At 44.3% G+C, this 20,082-nt stretch overlaps 1 protein-coding gene across 5 annotated transcripts in view; it reads right to left on the bottom strand.

The window, feature by feature from the left end:
* The window catches only part of TMEM67 (transmembrane protein 67), a 63,278-nt gene that overhangs the window by 32,193 nt on the left and 11,003 nt on the right, over positions 1 to 20,082 (bottom strand). For all 5 annotated transcript variants that reach the window (XM_054019180.1, XM_054019179.1, XM_054019178.1 and 2 more), the window contains 5 exons: positions 18,773 to 18,842; positions 18,588 to 18,662; positions 7,087 to 7,149; positions 5,202 to 5,356; positions 4,955 to 5,063 (listed from right to left, as the gene is read on the bottom strand). In XM_054019180.1, coding sequence (XP_053875155.1) covers positions 4,955 to 5,063; positions 5,202 to 5,356; positions 7,087 to 7,149; positions 18,588 to 18,662; positions 18,773 to 18,842 — 472 coding nt within the window. The remainder of the gene's footprint in view (positions 1 to 4,954; positions 5,064 to 5,201; positions 5,357 to 7,086; positions 7,150 to 18,587; positions 18,663 to 18,772; positions 18,843 to 20,082) is intronic.

The following is a 20,082-nucleotide window of genomic DNA, read 5'->3' on the forward strand; positions in this document are numbered from 1 at the left end:
GCCAGTTTGAATCTCATTTCCTGTCTGGACATTGTGGCGAGCTCAGCAGCACTGGCAATGATGCAGAGCTCTCCAGCAGTGATGGCCGTGCAATCTCAGAATAGAAAGAGGGCCCCAGCATGGACTGATCGGGAAGTCTTGGATCTGATCGCTGTGTGGGGTGATGAGTCCGTGCTTTCCGAGCTGCGCTCCAAGAAACGGAATGCAAAGATCTACGAGAAGATCTCTAAAGACATGTCAGAGAGAGGATACAGCCGGGATGCAACGCAGTGCCGCGTGAAAATCAAGGAGCTGAGACAAGGCTACCAGAAGACCAAAGAGGCAAACGGACGCTCCAGATCCCATCCCCAGACATCCCGTTTCTACGAGGCACTGCATTCCATCCTAGGTGCGGCCGCCACCACTACCCCACCAGTGACCGTGGACTCTGAGGATGGGATATTGTCCACGGCCGGATCCTCGGACATGTTAGCGGATGGGGAAGATGAGGAAGGAGAAGAGGTGGACGAGGCAGTCGACAGCACTCACAACGCTGGTTTCCCCGACAGCCAGGATCTCTTCATCACCCTTACAGAGATCCCCTACCAACCGTCCCCAGCCGTTACCCCGGACACAGAATCTGGGGAAGGATCAGCCAGTAAGTGTTGTAAACATCTAAACATTTATTTTTAACAGAACAGGAATATTAACAATTAAAAAAATGGGTTTCTCATGATTAGTTTGCCCTAGGCGCTTAACGGTTCAGTCATGGGCAGTGCAACTATTGAAAAAAAAATCTAGCAATGTCCAGTTTTGCATGATTGTCCTGCCCAAGCCGCTCTACTGTTTAGTCACTGCTACAGCAGCTAGAGTAAAATGCGGTCTATATGTCCGGGGATGGAGCAGAAATCCTCCTGTGACATCTCGAGGAAGCTCTCCTGGAGGTAATTGGAAATCCGTTGCATTAGGTTCCTGGGGAGAGCGGCCTTATTGGGTCCTCCGTAGTACGACACGTTGCCGCGCCACGAGACAAGCAAGTACTCGGGAATCATTGCTCTGCACAGCAGAGCGGCATACGGCCCTGGTCTTTGGAGGCTTTCCCGGAGCATTCTCTCTTTCTCGCTGTCAGAGATCCTCATGAGGGTGATGTCGCTCATGGTGACCTGCTTTGAATGAGGTAGGGGAATGTTAGTGTTGGGACTGCTTTACCGTTCCTTTACAGAACTGTAACCGCTGGTTTGCAGCCACGCGGTGGAGGCGGGAGAGGGGCAGCCGAAAGGGATCGTTCCCGGGGACAGCCGCGAGGGTGTGGGACAGGAGCAGAGTTCCTGCTTGCCGGATTGCTGGCAGCAGGGACCGACATGGATTTCAATGTGAAATGAGGCCATTGCTAATATTAAAGTTTTAAGCTGCCACGAGTCTACGGCTTACCATGTCTGCCTGCAACAGAAATTCCGTTGTCCTGACACGGTTCTCAAATGTGCTGTGCAAGACCCCAGGCACTGAATGCGAAGGCCGAGAATTCGACCTTGTGCTGAGTGCGCATGTGATAGGTGCTGTGCATGGTCTTGTTCACAGAGAAAGACTATGTTCTTTGTTCACAACTACATTTATCTTTCTGAAGAATTCACTCCCTTTTTCCCATTCCCACAGCCCCATCTGCGACTGTCTCACAACCTAGCCTGGCATCACACTCCCAGAGGCTAGCGAGGATTAGGCATAGGAAGAAGAGGACATGTTCTCAGAGCTTATGGCCTGCTCCCGAGCCCAGGCAGCACAGCAGACCCAGTGGCGGGAGAACTTGTCCCAAATGCAGCAAGCAAACATGGATCGGGAGGAGAGGTGGCGGCAGGAAGACCAGCAGGCGACTCAAACCCTGCTTGGACTACTGAGGGAGCAAACGGACACGCTCCGGCGCCTTGTGGATGTTCTGCAGGAACGGAGGCAGGAGGACAGAGCCCCACTGCAGTCCATCTCTAACCGCCCTCCCCCGCCACCAAGTCCCATACCCCCCTCACCCAAAGTGCACAGAAGGAGAGGCGGCAGAGTCCACGCAAACTCTCACTCCACCCCTGCAGAGAGCTCTAGTAGCAGAAGGCTCTCATTCCCCAAAATTTGACAAGTTCTTTCCTTCCCGCCTGACACAAGCCCCCGTCCAAGTTTCACCTCCCAGTTCCATGTGTAGTTGATAATAAAAAATATGTTTCTGTTAACTAATGTTTCCATCATGTTCTTTTGGAGGAGGGGGGGAAAGGGGGATGGTAATTGGACAGGACAGTCACCTTTGGCAGGGTACATAGGCGGGGGCAGGTACAGCAGCAGGGCACATACACAGTGCAGTGACTAGTTGCCCTGGTCAGTCTGGGAGGTGGTTTTCATGTTCTGTAGTGGGGGGTGGGTTGCTCTGTGACTTTGTGGCGGGGGAGGGCAGTTACAGATCTTAAGCGGCGGTCCTTATGCAGGATCACAGAGCCACACAGCAGGAGATCTGTAACCGTCCTCCCCCTGCCACAAAGTCACATAGCCCCCCCATACACACAGTCCCGATCAGGAGGGGTGACAGGCTCCGTTGAAAGAACCAGCCCACCACAGCGGAGCCTGTCAATCCTTGAGTTTAGAAGCTTTCTTTGCGTCACTACACTACACCCGCTCCGCACCACAATCCGCGTCCCAGTTTTAAAAAATTCCCGCGAAAACAGTAGTAAAGAAAACGGTGTTCATTAACAAAGTAGAACTGATTTTATTTCGAAACGTGTGTTGGAAGGGGGGGAGAAGGGGGTATGTAACTGGATAGGATAGTCAACATTAACTGGGTAAAGAAACGGGGGCAGGTTCGGCTACTCTGTACACAAACTTTACAGTCACAGGTTACCCTGCTCACTCAGGAACCTAGCTTTCAAAGCCTCCCGGATGCACAGCGCGTCCCGCTGGTCTCTTCTAATCGCCCGGCTGTCTGGCTGTGCGTAATCAGAAGCCAGGCTATTTTCCTCAACCTCCCACCCCGCCATAAAGGTCTCCCCCTTGCTCTCACAGAGATTGTGGAGCACACAGCAAGCTGCTATAACAATGGGGATATTGGTTTCGCTGAGATCACAGCGAGTCAGCAAGCTTCTCCATCTCCCCTTGAGACGGCCAAAAGCACACTCCACCACCATTCTGCACTTGCTCAGCCGGTAGTTGAAGAGTTCTTTTTCACTGTCCAGGGCGCCAGTATAGGGCTTCATGAGCCAGGGCATTAGCGGGTAGGCTGGGTCCCCGAGGATGACTATAGGCATCTCCACATCCCCAACAGTTATTTTGTGGTCCGGGAAGTAAATACCTTGCTGCAGCCGTCTAAACAGACCAGAGTTCCTGAAAACACGAGCGTCATGAACCTTGCCCGGCCATCCGACGTAGATGTTGGTAAAACGTCCCCTGTGGTCCACCAGTGCTTGCAGCACCATGGAAAAGTAGCCCTTTCTGTTAATGTACTGGCTGGCCTGGTGGTCCGGTGCCAGGATAGGGATGTGAGTTCCATCTATGGCCCCACCGCAGTTTGGGAATCCCATCGCTGCGAAGCCATCTATGATCGCCTCCACGTTTCCCAGGGTCACTACCTTTGGCAGCAGTACATCAACGATTGCCTTGGCTACTTGCATCACAACAACCCCCACAGTAGATTTGCCCACCCCAAACTGGTTCGCGACTGACCGGTAGCTGTCTGGCGTTGCAAGCTTCCAGAGGGCTATGGCCACTCGCTTCTGGACAGTCAGGGCTACTCGCATCCGGGTGTCATTGCGCTTCAGGGCAGGGGACAGCAACTCACAAAGTTCCAGGAAAGTTCCCTTCCGCATGCGAAAGTTTCGCAGCCACTGGGATTCATCCCAGACCTGCAGCACTATGCGGTCCCACCACTCAGTGCTTGTTTCCCGTGCCCAGAATCGCCGTTCCACGGCATCAACATGACCCATTGCGACCGTGATGTCCTCGGCGCTGGGTCCCCTGCTTTCTGAGAGGTCTGTGCTACTCTCAGACTTCAGGCCATCACCGCGGTGACGTAGCCTCCTCGCCTGACTTATCTGCATCTGCCTCAGGGAAAGGTGTATGATAAGCTGCGAGGCGTTGAGAGCGGCCACAACTGCAGCGATGGTCGCAGTGTGCTCCATGCTCGCAGTGCTGTGGCGTCCGCGCTGTCACTGACTAGAAAAGTGCGCGAACTGATTTCCCGCCGGCGCTTTCAGGGAGGGAGGGCGGGAGTGATGGACGGATGACGACAGTTACCCAAAAGCACCCTGGACACATTTTTTTTACCCAGAAGGCATTTGCGGCTCCACCCAGAATTCCAATGGGCAGCGGGGACTCCGGGAACTGTGGGATAGCTGCCCACAGTGCACAGCTTCCAATGTCGACGCTTTCCCCGTTAGTGTGGACTCACAAAGTCGAATTACTGTCCTTAGTGTGGACACACACGTTCGACTTTGCAATATCGATTCCAAAAATTCGATTTAAGTAAAATCGAACTACTCTCGTAGTGTAGACAAGGCCTTAGCCATAACATGAAAATAATGGTTTAATCGTAAAAAAAAAACAAAACAAAACAAAACAAAAAAAACCCAACATCAAAGCATTGCAATGTTAGTTAAAAAACCACTGACTAAACTGTATATGAAAACTTGATGACGGTTGTTATTTCTGAATTCAACTATGACAATTTATGATGAACTTGAAAATGTAATTGCTAGACAGCTTATTATAACCAGCACCCTTTTTTGGTACTTCATTCAAATTTTAGAGAGCATTTAACTTAAACAAATTTATGAGGATTGTGTGCAAAATAAGGGATTAGTTGAATATCCTGGAAAAAAAGGACATTCTGTATTAAAATGTTAGCTAAATCCATGCCTTGTGCAACTCAATTAGCTTTAATGGAATTATACCAGAGATTAAATTTGGCCCCTTAAAAATATCGTCATGTCTTGTACCTCACAATGCCTACCTTGTTTGTTCCTTTAAAACTGAAGCTTGTAGGGAACTGGGTTGTATCAAGTACTTGAGATGCTAATCCTGGCTGGTCACCGTAGTACAGCCATGGAAGATTCTGTCTCCTGCAAACAGTTATATTTTGTTTTCTCCACAGGACTTTAATATATCATGCAAAACTATACATTTGTAGTAATTTCTATGTAAACATTAATATTGAAAAAAATGTCTGAATTGATAAAATTATAGAAGATGTAACATACCAGAAGGATACTGAATGAACAGTGCCTAGCCCTGCTGTATTTGCATAGACATACTGAAACAGACCACATGCATCACTAGTGGTAGAGCTTAATGAGTTCATGTTCATCACACACATATTTCCAAGTGCTTGGCATGATGTTAGATTGGAGTACAGCTACAAAGAAAAAAACAGTAAGGAAAGCTATTGCTGATAGCTACATCTTGTTGGTATGGCAAAAATGAGGTAGTTTTAAACCTTAACAATTCATCCCTAAAGCATTACTTTTACTCTGAAGTTTATTGCTTTGTTTACATCTAATGTCTTCCTCCAAGCACACAGCCTATAGTTATATTTGGCTTATGCATGGCAACACACATTCAGTATTATCACCTTTTTATACACAGGCCGCCTTGATTTTCAGATTTTATAAGTTTTTTAATTTTAGGTTAAAGCAAACAGATGATATAATGGAATAGTAATTTCAAAGTTTGGGGGTAAAAAAACCCTGATTTTAGAATTCAGATTTCTCAGGTTTTACGTCAAAGATGATTTCTCCAAAGATCTAAGAACAATCAATACATATCTAACTTGAGTAAGTTGATAAGCATCTACTTCATCTTCAGCGCATGTTCCATCATACTGAAGATTTACATAACATAGGAGAAAGCAGAGAAGGCAGACTCTGTGGTGATTATTTCTCTTTGTAGAGATTAAAGCTCAATGATTAATTGAAAGCCAATTGGTAAAGCCAGCAGCCAATCATCACTGAAAATTTGAACCAATGATGAATATCAAACAGCCAAGGTAAGATGACCACTGGTCATGCAGGATTTTTTATTTTATTTTAAGTACATCTCTATCCCTATATAATGCTGTCCTCGGGAGCCAAAAAAATCTTACCGCATTTTAGGTGAAACCGCGTTATATCGAACTTGCTTTGATCCACCAGAGTGCGCAGTCCCGCCCCCCCGGAGCGCTGCTTTATTGCGTTATATCCAAATTCGTGTTATATCGGGTCACGTTATATCGGGGTAGAGGTGTATATCAGATTTCTAGGTTTTCAAATAAACCCCTGTTTACACATTGTAGCTCTCTTTCTTAAATTCCTTTTGTTCTAGTCACTTGCTGTGACTTGTACAAGACACAAAACTATACGTAGGTATTTATGTGGTCCCCACCCTCTTAGAGTCCAAGCAGTTCTTAAACATGAATGGGTTTTTTTTAGGATTAATCCATTAAACTAATATCATCCCTACTTAATACTGTAGATGGTTGATTGAGGCACAAAGAGGCTAAGTGATTTGCCCAAGATCACACAAGAAATCTGTGGCAGAGTAGGAAAATGAACTCTGATCTTCTCAATCCCTGTCTAGTGCCTTAACCATAAGTGGTCTCTTCTCTGCGGTCAGAAAAGACTCCAATTAACCAAAGCTGAGCTAATAAAAGAAAAAGCAAACTCAAGTAACAAAATATTTTTAAAAAAATCTAATTTAAATCTCAATTTTCAATAAAACAAATTTACTCTTTGTAAATTAAGCAAAGGCTTCACCTTTAGGATAAATCAAACTAAAAACCTATACATTCTCATAACCTTTTAGTCTTTTTTGGGGGGTAGGGGGGAGAGGGGTAGTCTTTCTAAGATTAATTCCCAAAAAAGTGAAGATTCTCCTATACTATAACTCCCACTAGCATTGATTACTGTCTAATGATCTTTTTAAAAAACACAGTATCAATTTTCTCTGCCATGTATACTGTCATCGCAAAATAAGTTTTCTTTAAAAATAAATTGAATACATCAAGTTTCAAAATTAAAGTGCCATGTATTATGTATTTCAGATTTATCAGATTAATATTTCTTTTAAGTAAAATACAAGATACAAATTCAAAACATGCTCAAAACTTACCCAACAAGCAGCCGCTGATGCTTGTAGGTTTTTCAGAAACCATGCTGATACCACTGTTATACCCTGTAAATAAGGAACCATTGCATCACAGTATCTGCTTTCAGCTGTAAACAGAATGTCAATTAACTCAATATATCAGAGTCTGGAAAATAATATGGCATGCCAATTGAAAGACTTGGGACTATTTTTCTAACTTTTCTAAAAGCTCTTTTCCTTGAAAAATAATGTCCCTTTGGAATTGATCTATCACTCAGAGCTACAGCTTGGTACAAAACAGGTAGACTATAGGAAAGGAAAAGTTTGTGCTGCTTCAGTAAGATACATTTTCTCCAAGATATTAGTGCCTGAACAAAAAAAGAAAGACCTACGCTTTGAACCTGCACGCTGCCACACATGGGCAGATCATACTGCCCTTGAGGGGTGTCAGTGACTTCAAAGGGGTTCTGGGCAGGTACAAGGGTCCATATATGTGAAACAGCTTCAGGGCTTTATTTGCTAAAACTCTCTGAGTTTGATAACAGTAATAAAAAGGGAAATAATGCAACTAGACAGATCTAAAATGAAAAAAGGTATCTTTTGTCTATGAAATACAAACTGAAGGCCTGTTTTCAGTAACTGAAACTATTTAGAAAGCATGACTAATCTTGCTTTAAAACACACTATTTTTCTCCTCCTCTCTTTCATAAAGCACTCTTCAATTCTGAATAGAAGAACAAAAGAATGGCCATACTTGGTCAGCCCAATGGTCCATCTAGCCCAGTATCCTGTCTTCTAACAGTGGCGAGTGCCAGGTGCTTCAGAAGGAATGAACAAAACAGGGCAATCATCAAGTAATCTATCCCCTGCCTTCCAGTCCCAGCATTTGGCAGTCAGAGGCGTAGGGACACCCAGAGCATGGGATTGCATCCCTGACCCTCTTGGAGAATAGCCATTGATGAACTTATCTAATTGTTTTTTTTTAATACAGTTATAGTTTGGGCCTTCACAATATCTCCTGGCAACAAGTTCCATGGGTTGACTGCTTTGTGTGAGGAAGAATTTCCTTTTGTCTCTTTTAAACCTGCTGCCTATTAATTTCATTGGGTGATTCCTGGTTCTTGCATTATGTGAAGGAGTAAATAACACTTCCCAATTCACTTTCTCCACATCATTGATGACTTTATAGACCTCTATCATATCCTCCCTTAGTCATTTCTTTTCGAGGCTGAATAGTCCCAGTCTTTTAAATCTCTCTTCATATGGAAACGGTTTCATATTCTTAATCATTTTTGTTGTCCTCCTCTATCCTTTTCCATTTCTAATATTTCTTCTTTGAGATGGGGTGACCAGAACTGCACAGAGTATTCAAGATGTGTACATATCATTGATTTATATAGTGGCATTTTATTTTCTGTTTTATCTATGCCTTTCCTAACGATTCCTAACATTCTGACTGTTGCTGCACATTGAGAAGATGTTTTCAGAGAACTATCCACAATAACTCCAAGATCTCTTTCTTGAGTGGTGACCACTGATTTAGACTTGTGGTGGGGCAGCTGCCCCACACAGGTAGGAGAAGGGTTTGAGGAGAGGGAAGGGAGAGGCGGCATAGAACTCAGCCAATCAGGAGAAGGTTTGCTGGAGCAGCCCATATATAAAGGGCTGCTCAGCATAGCAAGGGGCAGTCTTTCCCTGGAGGGCAAAGGAGAAGGACTGTCTGCTGAGGAGCACTGGAGATACTGCAGTGCTGGGCAGAGTAGCAGAACAATAGGGGATCTCTTGGCTGACCACGGCCAGACTGAGGCCTTGAAGCAAGGGCAGGGAAGGTGCGAGGGCTACAGGGGAAAAGGCCTAGGGAAAGTAGGCAGAGGGAATAGGAGGAGGGGCAGTAAGTGGCTGCCAGCTATAGGGTTCCTGGTATGGGACCCAGGGTAGCAGGTGGGTCTGGTTTGCCCTACTCTCTTTACCCCTACTTGCCAATGAGAGTAGCCTAAATCCAGACTGCAATTTGCCCCTGAAGCCAGAGGCTAGACTAGAGACTGCAGCTGGCTGCTGAGGTAAGTGGAAGGACTCAGGACTACCTGTCCCTGAAAGGGGGGAAGACAGCAGGCTGGGGCACAGCTGGAGGGCTGTGTCCCGAAGAGGACTCTGTGGTCCAGATGCAACGCTGGTCGAGACAGTGGAGGAAGTGGAAGTAACGGCGGGTGAGACACCGCTAAGAAAAGGCACTCTGGTGGTCCAAGAGAGCTATTTCCCAGCAGGAGGTGCCGCGGTGATGGGTCTGAACTGCTACAAGACCATCGTTTTATATGCATACTTGGAATTATATTTTCCGTGTGCATTACTTTGCATTCATCAATATTGTATTTCATCTGCCTAATCACGCAGATTTGTGAGATCTCTTCTTAACTCTTCGCAGTATGCTTTGGATGTAACTATCTTCAGTAATTTAGTATTGACTGCTAATTGTGTCACCTCACTGTTTACCCCTTTTCCAGATCATTTATGAATATGTTCATCAGCACTGGTCCCAATACAGATCCCTGGGGGACACCACTATTTACCTCTCTCCATTCTGAAAACTGACCCTTTATTCCTACCCTTTGTTTCCTGTTGTGATGGGGTGTCAGCCCCACACTTGCAGAAAAAGGGTTAAAGACAGCCCTAGGCATGCTTTGCAGAAGGCAGCCAATCACAGAAGGGCTTATAGGAGCAGCCAATCAGGGCTGGGCTGGCCCATATAAGAAGGGCTCAGAACTGAGCAGTTTCAGTCACTTCCTAGAGCTTGAGAAAGGATGAGGACAGGCTGCCTTGCAGGCAGAGGACAGCAAGCACCCTGGACAGCGCAGTGCTGCAGGCAGAAACCCAGAGAGCTCAAGGCAGCTCCTGGCAGGCTGCAGGGATCTGCAGATTGAGGCCCTGATGCAAAGGCAAAGAGGGTGCTGGAGCCTTGTGGCAAGTGGCTAGACCATGAACTGCAGTTTGCCACTGAAGGAAGTGGCTGGACAGTAGACTGCAGGTCCCCCTGGAAGGGGGGGAACATAGTGTGCACAGCTGGAGGGCAGTATCACTGAAAAGGATGCTGCGGTCCTGGGAGTGACGTGGGTCCAGGAACAGAGGTGACAGTGGGTGAGACATCACCAAGAGAGGGTGCAGTGCTAATTCCCAGGACAGCCAGCAGGAGGCAACACAGTGGTGAGTCATGCTGTCACACCTGTCTTTTAATCAGTTACTGATCCATGAGAGAAACTTCCCCCTTATATCAGGTCTGCTTACTTTAAGAGCCTTTGGTGAAAAGCTTGTCAAAAGCTTTCTGAAAGTCCAAGTACACTATATTCACTTGATCACCATGTCCACATGTTTGACTCCCTCAAAGAATTCTAATAGATTGGTGAGGCATGATTACAAAAGCCATGTTGACTCTTCCCCCAACAAACTGTGTTCATCTGTCTAATACTTCTGGTTTTTTTTACTATAGATTCAAACAATTTTCCTGGTACTGAAGTTAGGCTTACTGGCCTGTAATAGCCAGGATCACCTCTGGAGCATTTTTTTTTTAAAAAAGTGGCTTCATATTAGCTATCCTCCAATTATCTGGTACAGAAGCGGATTTAAATTATAGGTTATAGACCACAGCTAGTAGTTCTGTAATTTCGAGTTCCTTCAGAACTCTTGGGTGAATACCATCTGGTCCTGTTGACTTATGACTATTTAATTTATCAATTTGTTCCAAAACGTCTCTATTGACACAGTTGCTTTAATCTATGAAAAACTAAGTCAACCAACTGGCAGCATTCCTTAATTTCATGTCTGGATCCTACTGCTGCTTTTTCGAACAGCTAAAATTTGAGCAGGTTTCCACCAATAATATACATTTACTAGCTTTGACATTTTGAGGAACCATATATTCTCATGAGGTTTTTAAGGTCAGGCTTGACAAAGCCCTGGCTGGGATGATTTAGGTGGGAATTGGTACTGCTCTGAGAAGGAGGTTGGACTAGATGACCTCTTGAGGTTCCTTCCAACCCGGATATTCTATGATTCATGCACAAAAAGATTTTTCTTCCATCATTAACCACATATTTGTGTGTATATCCAGCATTTTTGCAGAAAACTTCAAATCTTATTTGTGCCCATTTCCCTTTAGTCACACTAACAGACTGATGATGGACATGGTTAATCAGTGTCCTTTGATCCTTCTAGACCCTGTCAGCTAGTTGTCTTAACATAAAACTACTAAATATTAGACCAAGAAGTCCAAGGCTCCCCATGAACTCTGCAGCAAATTGGCTATAAACTCTTTGGAAGGCCTCTGGTTTCTGTGGTGCATTGGTGTGGCAGCTTAGAAATTCTGCAGCAGCCTCATTTAAATTTAAAAAAAAAAATCAAGGTTTTAATATAAAAATTACAATTATTACAGTACATATTCTTGAATATACTTAAGCATATTAAACTGAAAAGGTGGAGATGGCCTATAACAGGGGTCAGCAACGTTTGGCACGCGGCTCGCCAGGGTAAGCACCCTAGTGGGCCGGGCCAATTTATTTACCTGCTGACGCGGCAGGTTCGGCTGATCGCGGTCCCCACTGGCTGCGGTTCGCCGTCCCGGACCAATGGGGGCGGCGGGAAGCGGCACGGGTGAAGGATGTGCTGGCCGCGGCTTCCCGCTGCCCCCATTGGCCTGGGACGGCGAACCACGGCCAGTGGGGGCCGCGATCGGCCGAACCTGCCGCGTCAGCAGGTAAATAAATTGGCCCGGCCCACTAGGGTGCTTACCCTGGCGAGCCACGTGCCAAACGTTGCTGACCCCTGGCCTATAATGTTGGTAATCATACAGCCATTTATAGAATAGCTAATTTCACAGCACCTTCTGACAAGCAGCTGATGTTCCATGTAGTTTACCTTAACACTGACCATAGTCAATATGTGGTCACCCTGATATATTTATGTGGTTTTCATGACTCATCCAGTTTTCACGTTCTAGCTTTTCATTTCATATTTTTTTTAAATGTTTAAGTTTCTACCCTCGTGGTTGCAAGAAATAAATCTTCCAAATATGAATGGAGTCTAAATAATAGAGCTGTTATTGAGCCTGCAGACATGCTGAAAAAAAATTATTGAGGGGTGTGAACTCCTCCACTGCTTGTTAATTTTATTGAAGCCTTAATGCTAAAGACTAATGATGAGAATTAAGTAAACATTAACTATACAGTTGCTGATGGATTGAGAAAGGGTTAGGACAATATGCAGGCTTTTTTTAGCAAATCATAAACTTGTTAAAATGTTATTTTTGAGGTATCAAAATTATTTGTGAAATCAGGTCGAATCTGACATTAGTTTCAGCTGAAAAGCTAACTACTTCAGAAATGTCAATGAACCATTTTGACATTTCATTTTGACTCAACATTTTTGGTTTGATATTTTGTTTTGAATCAACATTCTAAACATTTTGTTTGACTTAAATATTTCAGTTTTTAGTTTAATCAAGAAGACAATTCAGTTTCAGTTCAACTACTAAACAAACAAACATCCATCAGTAAAACTAGTTCAGGTCTAGTCAGGATTTAAGCACATGGAAAAGGAAATTACACATTAGTACATGAAAGAAATAAGGAGGGAAAGACAGAGGGGATGCACAAAGATGGAGAGAAACGGGGACAGGAAGATAGGATAATGTCTTAAATTTTCTCACTGAAAGATGCTAAATAAGGCACTGAACAAATAGTGGTAACTAAATTTTTAGTTACTACAGAAAAGAATATTCTACTCTGGATCTTTGTACAAACTTCCAACTTATCAGTGGGAGATCCACTTTGGATTCAGGGAAGTATACAGTCTTAAATGCTTACAGTTGTCCACAGATCATAAAATTAGACAAGAATACATCTTTCTCCAGGAAAAGTTAGACATCTCAGTGTACACAATCTAGAAAAGGATAAAGACTGATGTAGAAAGAGGACAACTGAATTACATAATCTCTGTGGTTTATAAGAGAAGAAAGTGAATACAGTTTTGAAGCCTGGCCCTTTCTTTTTAATTATAGTTTTGTTTTACTGATTTCCGGAAGAGTGAGAATAAGTGTTCCCCAAATGGTGTCTCCAAACCCTTCTTATAACCCAAACTACCATTTTACTAAAAGAACAGGAGTACTTGTGGCACCTTGGAGACTAACAAATTTATTGGAGCATAAGCTTTCGTGGGCTACAGCCCACTTCTTCGGATGCACGGTAGCCCACGAAAGCTTATGCTCAAATAAATTTGTTAGTCTCTAAGGTGCCACGAGTACTCCTGTTTTTGCGTAGGGTTACCATACGTCCGTTTTCCCGGACATGTCTGGCTTTTCGGCAATCAAACCCCCATCCGGGGGGAATTGCTAAAAAGCCGAACATGTCCGGGAAAATGCCGGCCGGGCACTTCCCCTCCCGCGGCTGCTCTGCTCCTCCCCTGACTCTTCGGCTCTGTTTAAGAGCCGAGCTGCCTGAGCGCTATGGGCTTCAGGCAGCCCCCTTGCCTCCGGACCCCAGCCGCCGGCCGGGCACTTCCCCTCCCGGGCTCCAGCGGCGCAGGGTCTGGAGGCATGGGGGCTGCCTGAAACCGGTAGCGCTCGGGCAGCTCGGCTCTTAAACAGAGCCGAAGAGTCAGGGGAGGAGCAGAACCTCCGGCTGTGGCGGCTCTGCTCCTCCTCTGACTCTTCGGCTCTGTTTAAGAGCCGAGCGCTACGGGCTTTGGGCAGCCCCCCATGCCTCCAGACCCTGCGCCGCCGGAGCCCGGGAGGGGAAGTGCCCGGCCGGGGGCACAGGGTCCAAAGGCATAGGGGCTGCTCAAAGCCCGTAGCGCTATCGGTTTCACGGTTTGCCGGGCAGCCTCCAGACCCTGCGCCCCCGGCTGGGCGCTTCCGCTCCCGGGCTCCAGCTGTGCTGGGGAAGCGCTGGCTGGGGGCGCAGGGTCTGGGGGCTGCCCGGCAAACCGTGAAACCGGTAGCGCTCGGGCAGCCCTTTTCGCATGGCTGGGAGTGGGAGGGAAGAGGGGGCGGAGAAGTGGCGGAGTTTTAGGGCGGGGCTGGGGTGGGAAATGGACGGGGCCAAGGCCCTGTGGAGGGTCCTCTTCTTTTTTATTTGTTAAATATGGTAACCCTATTTTTGCGGATACAGACTAACACGGCTGCTACTCTGAAACCTACCATTTTACTGCATCACTCCTTTGGAAGACGTGTGTTGTAACAACCTTCCCTCAACAGAAGAATCTATCAAGGATATCACATTAGTTCAGTAGGGATAAGGGGGAGTTGGAGAAAACGAAAGCTAAACATGCTACCTCAATTCGTGCTTGCAGCACCTAGGTGTCCAAGTCCTGAACTTTGGCACACACTTCTTAACCCCTTGAATTACCAGGCCAGACCCATGGAGTGAAGAGGTTAGTGTAGCAATTGCTTGAAGGTATATTTTTAAAATCACTTCAACTATTGGTATGAATCCACAGCTGACACATTTATACCATATTACACAGAATGTTGGTACAACTTCAACATAGTCCGCAACCCTTTTCAATTTAGAATACAACTTGACACTAATAGTTTTTTTGAAGACAGATTCCAACTGAAGCAATACAGTATTTAACTTGCATAGTTCTAATGGTATTTGCAATAATCTTGCAAATAGTTCTTATGTGTATCTTCCCCCAACCTATAGTAAACTAAGCTAACCCTCAACTGTTTGGAGGTGGAGTGGCTATCATCTATTTAGTGTAATTGTATATGAATTAGCTCACATCTCCCCCCAGGTAGAAGTTAGCTACTGGGTGCAGGGCCATAGAAAGGGTAAAAAGTGACAGACTTTATCCTCATGATGCAATAATCAATCTGACAAATCTTGCAGATGCCTTGAACCAATTCTGCACTGATCTACATGGTGATGTTGATAACCAGCCTACAAAGCCTTAAAAGGAGAACTAGGATGAGAGATACCATTTTTTGGGGTAGAGTCAATGTGGTTGTTGTGAAGGGAAATTATACCTCAATCTGTTAGAATTCTTTGAAGGTGTCAGCAAGTATATGGACATGAGTGATCCGGCAGATCTAGTGTACTTGGACTTTCAGAAAGCCTTAGACAAGGTTCCTCACCAAAGGCTCTTAAGCAAAGTAAGCAGTCATGGGATGAGAGAAGGTCCTCTCATGGATCTGGTTAAAACAAAGGATAGGAATAAATGGTTTGTTTTCGCAATGGCGATAGGTAAATAGCAGGGTCCCCCAAAGATCTGTACGGGGACATGTGCTGTTCAGAATATTTATAAATTATCTGAAAAAAAGGGGTAGGCAAAGCTTGCAGATGATACAAAATTACTCAAGATAGTTATGTGCAAAGCTGACTGCAAAGAATTACAAAGGGATCTCACAAAACTGGGTGACTGGGCAATGAAATTTTTGTTGATAAATGCAAAATGATGTACATTGGAAAACATCACAACTATACATACAAAGTGATGGGGTCTAAATTAACTGTTACCATTCAAGAAAGCTCTTGAATTCATTGTGGATAGTTCTCTGAAAACACCTACTCAGTGTGCAGTAGCAGTCAAAAAAGCTAACAATATAGCAACTGTGACGTTATGCAGTCTATATGGTTTTATAAAAACCTAAGAAGTGAATATAATGTAACTGGAATATGCTTCATGCAAAAGGTCTCTTGTAAGGTATCATTACAAAGCTTATAATCTACTGAGTGTGATCATCCTATTTGTATAAATGTACCACTCTTGTATCTAAAGCTAGAAATATGAACTATAACTCTGAGGGCCTATTGTAATTATGCAAAGTGTGGACCACTAATGGTGATTTGGAATCTTGATGACTCCCATTAACTAGGATCATTGTCTGCAGATGGCTGTGTTTACCTGTGAGTCTTCCTGTATATGTATGTGCTGGCAAATGGGTAATGAAGTCTTGCAGTGACATGTGATCATGTCACCTGAACTGGAATCCATCTTTTACCTGGTGCTTTTCCAGTGAGGGTGGGTGGAAACCCAGAGGGACAAAAGGTTCCTGCCTTATGCAAAAGATATATAAAGGGGTGGAAGAGAACAAAGAGGGGAAGAGCCATCATGAAGAATCCCCTAACTACCACCTGAGCTGGAACAAGAGCTGTACCAGGGGAAAGAATTGTGCCCAGGCCTGGAAGGTCTGAGAAAAAGCTTACTGAAGCATCTCTGAGGGTGAGATTATCTGTATTCCGTTTGATTAGACATAGATTTGTGCATTTTATTTTATTTTGCTTGGTGACTTACTTTGTTCTGTCTGTTACTACTTGGAACCACTTAAATCCTATTTTCTGTATTTAATAAAATCACTTTTTATTTAGTAATTTACTCAGAGTATGTATTAATACCTGGGAGAGCAAACAACTGTGCATCTCTCTATCAGTGTTATAGAGGGCGAACAATTTATGAGTTTGCCCTGCATAAGCATTATGCAGGGTAAAACGGATTTATTTGGGTTTAGACCCCATTGGGAGTTGAGTGTCTGAGTGCTAGAGACAAGCACACTTCTGTGAGCTGTTTTCAGGTAAACTTGCAGCTTTGGGGCAAATGATTCAGACCCTGGGTCTGTGTTGGAGCAGATGGGAGTGTCTGGCTCAGCAAGACAGGGTGCTGGAGTCCTGAGCTGGCAGGGAAAACAGGAACAGGGGTAGTCTTGGTACATTGGGTGGCAGCCCCCAAGGGGGTTTCTGTAATCCAACCCATCACAGCAACCATTAAGAAAGGGATAGAAATATATGCTACTATATAAATCCATGGTCCAGTCATACCTTTAATACTGTGTCAAGCATCAGAGGGGTAGCCATGTTAGTCTGGATCTGTAAAAAGCAACAAATAGTCCTGTGGCACCTTATAGACTAACAGACGTAGTGGAGCATAAGCTTTTGAGGGTGAATACCCACTTCATCAGACGTTGCATCTGACAAAGTGGGTATTCGCCCACAAAAGTTTATGCTCCACTACGTCTGTTAGTCTATAAGGTGCCATAGGACTCTTTGTTGCTTTTAATACTGTGTGCATATCTGGTCCCCCATCTCAAAAGATGTATTATAATTGGAAAAGGCACAGAGAAGGGCAACAAAGGTAGGGATATGGAACAGCATCCATATGAGGAGAGTTTAAAAAAAAAAATTGGGACTGGTCAGCTTAGGAAAGAGAGTACCTAAAGGGGGAGGGATACAACAGAGGTCTATAAAATCATGACTGGTGTGAAGAAAGTGAATAGGGAAGTGTTATTTACCCCTTCACATAACACAAGAACTAGGTGTCCCCCAATGAAATTAACAGGCAGCAGGTTTAATACAAACATAAGGAAGTACTGCAAACAATGCACAGTCAACCTGTGGAACTCTTTGCCAGAGGACGTTATGAAGGCCAAAAGTATAACTTAGGTTCAAAAAAGAATTAGATAAGTTCATGGAGGATATGTCCATCAATGTCTGTTAACCAGCCTAGGGAGGTTGTGGAATCTCCATCTCTGGAGATATTTAAGAGTAGGTTAGATAAATGTCTAGACCATCCCTGATAGACAGTATTTGGTCCTGCCATGCGGGCAGGGGACTGGACTCTATGACCTCTCGAGGTCCCTTCCAGTCCTTGAATCTATGAAAACCAAGATAGTCAGGATGCAACCCCATGGTTTATCTCCCTAGACCAGTGATGGCCAGGAGCGGATGACAGGATGGATTACTCGATGATTGCCCTCAAAGACTGGCACTGACTTTTGTGTTCACACAAACATACACTTTTAAAGGCTATTGGAGAGAGATCAACACCCAACGCAGTTTTACTCAGACATGTTTTGTTATCAAGTCTGCATAGACCTGTTGTCTCTAGCACTTTTTCATCAGTGGGCTGATGTCCAACCTGCACCAGCCAAAGTGGTTTTGCTGGTCATTATAACTATCACAGAAGAAGAAAAGATCTTTAAGTTCTAGTAAGTTAGAGAGGGGCTTCCTGGCTGACTTTTAACACCCCTTGACACTCAGTATTGAGTGATGCTGGATAACTACCTTTCATTTATATAGTGCTTTATATCCCAGGATCTCAAAGTACTTTTCAAAAGGTAAGCAAGTTTTTTGTTTTTGTTTTTTAATAAACACAGAGAAATGGAGCCATTGAAAATTTAGGTGACTTGTCCAAGGTCACACCAAATTATTTACAGAATCAGGATTATTACCCTGGCCTCTAGGCTTCAGGCCCTAATTAAACCAATTGACCATGCTATTTCCTTGATAGATAAGTACTTCCTCACATAAACCATCTCACTGAGAGACTACTGTATGTGCAGCAGATTGGGGTAGAGCATGGAAAATAAGAAACTGACTTTGAAAGATACATAAGTAGATGAAAAACTGAAATACCAGGCATAAGAAAATGTTCCATTAAAATTAAGTTGGGTAACAAAATGCTCTTAAAACATTTCAGCACAAAAAAACCTATTCATAATATATAACATGAAGCTTGATAATGTTAAGAACAAAAACACTTACTAGCTGTCCATAACGTACAGTTGCAACTGCCTTTGAGGGGAAGTTTCTGCTGTTACTGAAGCATAACCCTCCAGTCTGAAAAGATAAAATTAAGGCAAATTCCATTAAATATATTTATACACACACACACCACTTTACAACATAACTTTTTTCCTTTACACTTTGATATAAACTGTTTCGCTTACCAAAATATTTGGGTCCGAACAGTCACAAGACTCACTTATATTGATGAATGTTTGTTCACATCTTATACACCTATAAATCACACACACAAATATAAACATGAAGAAACACTTAAAATAGGGTTAACTATAAGACTTTATAATGTTAAGCACGCTATTCTCTTCAAACGTTAGATTAGAACAAATTTGTTCAATTACGGAAAGTGCAATGTGTAGCAAGAACCACAGAAGATGAACATGATATGTTGGGGAAGAATCAGCACAGCTTTTGTAAAGAGAAATCATGCCTCACCAATCTACTAGAATTCTATGAGAGGGTCAACAAGCATATGGACAAGAGTGATCCAGTGGATATAGTTTACTTGGACTTTCAGAAAGCCTTTGACCAGGTCCCTCACCAAAGGCTCTTAAGCAAAATAAGCAGACATGGGATAAAAGGGAAGGTCCTCTCATGGATCAGTAAGTAGTTGAAGTAGGAAACAGAGTAGGAATAAATGGTCAGATTTCATAATGGAAAATGGTAAATAGCAGGGAACTGTATTGGGAGCAGTGCTATTCAACATATTAATAAATGATACGGAAAAAGGGGTAAACAGTTGTCTGGATATACCGAAAGGAGCACAGGAGACACCTGATATGGATTTTAATCATGCTGCAACTTTATTATATAGATGTCTGGGACTACCCAGCAGAAAGCATATAGTGCAGTCAAATTCATGCTTCTTCATATCATTACCCAGGGCTTCCATCAGCCCCCCTTCATTTTCCATCCAGGTGCCCCCAGCCAACCCATGGCTCAGACCTTACTATCCACCCTCCTCGTAAGATGCTTAAGGTAAACTATAAGAACGGGGTGTGTGTGGGGGGGAAGCGTGGTTGGCTCCCTGCTGTACTAATCATAGGAGACCCCAACCCCCTCCCCCTGTTCTGTTCCTTTATCCTGCACGTTCTTTTAAGTCCTTTGCCAGGCCATTTATCTGTTCACTGGATGCCTTCCCTATGGAGTACCTGCACTGGACATCCGCCTCACACTTACAAAATAAGTTGTGACATATAGCCTACCATCTTTTCTTCTTACCAGAAAAGGTCCTCCCTGATACCCGCTGTGGGGAAGATGGAAAAAAATTCATTCCACCGAAGCCAATCTGGTGCAGGAAAAATTCCTTTCCAGACCCCCTTAAAAAGGAGTGGCTAGCACAATGCCCACAGCAGGTCCTAACCCAATCAGATATTCGCCATCTCTAGGGGAAGGAGGGTGGGTGCTGCCTTCTCTGCTGCATGGAAAAAGGGGCTTCCAATGCCCACCTTTATTA

Source organism: Malaclemys terrapin, chromosome 2 (assembly GCF_027887155.1).
Source record: "Malaclemys terrapin pileata isolate rMalTer1 chromosome 2, rMalTer1.hap1, whole genome shotgun sequence".
Classification (NCBI taxonomy): Eukaryota; Metazoa; Chordata; order Testudines; family Emydidae; genus Malaclemys; species Malaclemys terrapin.